Source organism: Acanthisitta chloris, unplaced genomic scaffold (genome assembly GCF_000695815.1).
Source record: "Acanthisitta chloris isolate BGI_N310 unplaced genomic scaffold, ASM69581v1 scaffold7027, whole genome shotgun sequence".
In the NCBI taxonomy this organism is placed as follows: domain Eukaryota; kingdom Metazoa; phylum Chordata; class Aves; order Passeriformes; family Acanthisittidae; genus Acanthisitta; species Acanthisitta chloris.
In genome coordinates, this window is record NW_008681975.1 from 1 (window position 1) to 4586 (window position 4586).

At 60.6% G+C, this 4586-nt stretch overlaps 1 protein-coding gene across 1 annotated transcript; it reads left to right on the forward strand.

Annotated features, from left to right (window-relative positions):
• Positions 1–176: 176 nt before the first annotated feature.
• Positions 177–2300, forward strand: LOC103805646 (glucagon receptor-like; the record flags this gene model as incomplete). The annotated part of the gene is made up of 7 exons (XM_009078301.1): positions 177–475; positions 673–733; positions 882–951; positions 1383–1471; positions 1649–1787; positions 2082–2123; positions 2229–2300. Coding segments are annotated over 7 exons (772 nt in total), but the record flags the coding sequence as incomplete, so codon positions are not given.
• Positions 2301–4586: the final 2286 nt, after the last annotated feature.

Consider the following 4586-nt stretch of genomic DNA (forward strand, 5'->3'; position numbering starts at 1 on the left):
GCAAACTCTCAGGGTGCTTGTGCTGCCCATACACCTGTTCCATGAGGTCTGGGGGTGCCTGCACTGCCCGTGCACCCTCTGGGCCAGCTCGTGGGGTATCTGTGTCCCCAAGTGTGAGCTCCTGAGGTGCCCATGCCCCTGTGGGTCAGTTCTTGATGTGCACCCTGTGCCCTCAGTGGGTCAGCTCTTGGGGTGCCTGTGCCCCAGCACCCAGTGGGTGAACTCTCGAGGTGCTGGGTGCAGCAGCATGCACCCGAAAAAAAATGGGGTTCTCGGTGGGCACACGGCCAGCCCCACGGCAGGTCTCCCGTGCAGGCGGCGCTGGGGTGCCGAGCGGCGCAGGTGCTGATGCAGTACTGCATCCTGGCCAACCACTACTGGTTCTTGGTGGAAGCTGTGTACCTCTACAAGCTGCTCATCGGGGCTGTCTTCTCTGAGAAGAATTACTACAGGCTCTACCTCTACCTGGGCTGGGGTAGGGGCCACCCTGGTGCAGGGCGGGGATGGGACAGTACCCGGTGTCAGTGGGCACCATGGTGCAAATCAGCCCTGGGAGGGGGTGGGTGGGGGCTCTGCTGCCCCTGGGTGTCCTGACAGTGTCCCCCACCCTGGGGCCTGTTTCTCAGCTCAGGAGGGTGCTTGGTTTTACAGGATTTGCTGTGTGACTTGCAGGGACCCCCGTGGTGTTCGTGGTGCCCTGGGTGGCTGCCAAGTACCTGAAGGAGAACGCGGAGTGAGTGGGGAGGGATGGAGGTTCTGCTGGGATGCTCAGCCCCAGGCTGGGACCAGGACAGAGGCTGCTGAGGGACCCTGAGTCTTCAGCCTCATCCTGCACCCCTGGCCCAGGGTGATGGTGCTGCTCTCCGTGCCTCCCTGGGCAGGTGCTGGGCGCTGAACGAGAACATGGCTTACTGGTGGATCATCCGCATCCCCATCCTGCTCGCCTCCCTGGTAGGGAACACGCGCCAGCCCTGTGCCTTTTCGGACTACAGCAGCTCAGCCCCTGGCTCCCAGCCCTGGGCAGGGCTGTGATCCCCTGGGGAAGCTCCTGGAGGGCCCAGGAGGGAGCATTGGCCTCCAAGGGTCATGCTAAAATGCACAGAGAGTTGTTCGTTTAACAGCAATTTGCTAACCCTCAGGCTCCAGGAGTCGGTGCAGGAAGCATGGACTGAGGTGCTGAACGCCAGAGAAAGGGTCTGGGGGTGTCCCTTGCTTCCTAGCCAGGATTTTGGGGTGGTGGGAGGGAGGAAGGGCAGCAGGAAGGGCCGCGGCAGCCGTGACAGCCCAGGGAGTGCTAACTCCTGCAGCCCCCGAGGGTGCAGATCATGGCCAGGGTGAGGATGTGGGCTCTGTGTGCCCCTGCACTGTCTTCCCCACCCCAGATCAATCTGCTCATCTTCATGAGGATCCTCAAGGTGATCCTGGCCAAGCTCCGTGCCAACCAGAAGGGCTACGCGGACTACAAGCTGCGGTGAGCTGGAAGGGAGGGATGGGGTGGCCAGAGCTGTGGGTCCTCCTGGTCCTGGAGTAACACCACCTTCACATTCCCACACACCTCCACCCTGCACATCCTTGAATGAGCACCCCAAGATTAACTGGGAGCTTGCCCCTGCCTGCTCCTCTGCCCCAGCCATTTAGGGTCTTTCAGACTGGCCAAAGCCACCCTCACCCTCATCCCCCTCTTTGGGATCCACGAGGTTGTCTTCATCTTTGCCACGGATGAGCAAACCACAGGCATCCTGCGCTACATCAAGGTGTTCTTCACCCTCTTCCTCAACTCCTTCCAGGTGAGGTGGGAGCAAGACATGTCCTTGCTCTGCGCACACCATGGAGCAAGGACTTGGGGGTCCCTTTTCCAGCTCGCTTTCCCTGCGGTGCCTTTGTGGGGAGTGGGACACCATCTGTCCCACGCTCAGCCCCACTGCTGAGTGTTTGCTGGTGCCTCCTGTGCTGCCCGAGGCAGTGGTGGCAGAGGGACCTCTGCCTCAGAAGCACCCAGAAATGGCCTGGGGGGAGACTAAGCCCATCCCAGCCCCGGGAGAGGGATGGCAGAGGGGGCTCACTCCTGGCTCTCCCTCCAGGGTTTCCTGGTGGCTGTGCTGTACTGCTTTGCCAACAAGGAGGTATGTCCCACCATAGCATCTCCTGCCAGGCTTTCCCATGCCACCCTGTGCCTGCAGGCAGGGCACAGCCAGGGCTGAGCCCTCACTCTCTCCTCTCCTTGGCAGGTGAAATCTGAGATGAAGAAGAAGTGGCAGCTCTGGAAGCTCGACCACCCAGCGCTCTGCTGTGCCCAGTGAGGGGGTGCCCACCCCCCAGAGCAGGGCAGAGGGGCTGCTGAGGGCAGGGGCTGTGGGAAGCTGTGCTGGGCAGTGCCCACCTGGGGTGGCCAGGCTGGGACCACTGTCTGGCTGTGCTGCACTGGAGTTGCTGAAAGGGATGTCGTCAACGGGCAGGTGGGCACCACTGGCTCCTGCCAGGCCTCGCTGCCCCCTCAGCAAAGCCTCCCTGGGCACCCGTGGGAGGGTTGTGGCAGCTGGAGGGAGCCTGGCCCTCAGCAGGGGGAGTGGGAAATGCTGCTCAGCCTGGCACTGCTGCACAGACCTGCTGCCTCTGGGCCATGCCAGCACTGCACTGACCCAGGGCACCCGTCCTGTGCAAGGGCCACCCCCACAGTGCCTGGAGAGCTCCCAGACACAGTGTCATCCTGTAAATCTCCTCCACGCTCATCTCTGACACAGCCCATGGCACCTGCCCCTCCTCGCTGCTCTCAGCCGCACAAACCACCAGCTCCTCCTCCCCGAGCCCTCCTGCAGCAGGTTCCCCCTGCCATGGAGAGCCAAGGCAGCAGGCACTCATGGAGCCTCAGATCACACGCGAGTGAGGAATTGGACAGCATCAGGTCCATGGAGCTGAGCCTCACCTCCCACTCCCAGGTCCAGCACAGCCACCTCCTCCTCCTCCATGTCAGGGAGAGATGGGCAGGAGCCACACTTGGCTCAGGAACTGTTTTGCTGGCCAAAGACTGAGATTCAAGGAGTTTGCTTCCCGGGGGGGTGCCAAAGCATCAGCCCACCCTTGCCAAGGAGCCTGTGGAGCCCAGGAGCACCTACACCTCCTGGAAGAGCTGAGAGCAGCCACAGCCACCACCCCCCAGCCCCTCACGCTTACCCTTGGGACAGGCTCTGCTGAGTGCTTGTTCTGGCTGTGTTCCTTCCTTCACCCTGCCAAAAAGCCCCTCCAGGCCAGAGGAAGCAGCTGGGACTCTCCCCCAGGCATAGGCAGGAGAGGCTGGCTCTGCAGCTGGGCTCAAGGCAGGAGCATCACTCAACTGCTCTCCTGGATCTATGTAACCCCCACGAGACCATTTTACATATTAACTCTGTTTTCAGATGTAAATAAATGTTTATTTTTCAGCAAGCAGAGCCTGCTGCTTCTGGCTGCTCCCAGGGAGGGAAACGGCTCTCTCGGGTACTGAGGGAAATGCAGCTGAAATCCCAGTGGTTTGGGATGGAAGGGAACTTAAAGCTCATCCCATCCCACCCCTGCCATAGGCAGGGACACCTCCCACTAGCCCAGGCCGGTCCAAAAAAAAGTCCCGGGAACCCTCGCGGGGAGGGAGCAGCCACAGCTGCTCTGGGCAACCTGACCTGTGCCATCAGCACCTCACAGAGAGGAATTCCTTCCCAATATCCCATCTGTCCCTCCCTCTGGCAGTGGGAAACAATTCCCTGTGTCCTGTCCCTCCAGGCTCTTGTCCCAATTCCCTCTCCAGTTTTCCTGGAGCCCCTTTAGGCACTGGAAGGGGCTGTAAGATCTGCCTTGGACCCTTCTCTCCAGGTGAACACCCCCAGCCCTCCCAGCCTGGCCCCATGGCAGAGGAGCTCCAGCCCTCTGGACTTGCTCCAGCAGCTCCACGGGAAACAATTCCCTGTGTCCTGTCCCTCCAGGCTCTTGTCCCAATTCCCTCTCCAGTTTTCCTGGAGCCCCTTTAGGCACTGGAAGGGGCTGTAAGATCTGCCTTGGACCCTTCTCTCCAGGTGAACACCCCCAGCCCTCCCAGCCTGGCCCCATGGCAGAGGAGCTCCAGCCCTCTGGACTTGCTCCAGCAGCTCCACAGGTGCTGATTTGCTGCTCTTTACTGGGGGCTCCTGCTGGATTCCCACAGCTCCCATGCATCTGGTGCTGCATGGGTGGCACCTCCAGGAGGAGCCAGGCAGGGCTGGCAAGGCAGGGACAAGGCAGGCCCAGAGCCCTCAGCCTGTGACCATGTGGGTGAGGAAGCTGGAAAACAATGTAGGTATTCCTGATTGTCCTGAAATAAATCAGAGATCTTATTCCTGACTCTCCAAGCCCAGCTCCCTCCAAAGAAACCCACACCAGGAACCGTTTTCAGATTTTATTCTTTATCCACATCAGCAAACGCTCTGTCTAGGACAGCGTGCCTGAGGGGAGCACCAGACTCCCTGCTGCAGCAAGGAATGCTGCTCAGCATCTCCTACTGGAGAAACTGCACCCTCAGGGAAACACTACTGTAGGGAATCTCCTCCCTGCTGTCCCCCTTGTCTGCTCTCACTGACCTGAAG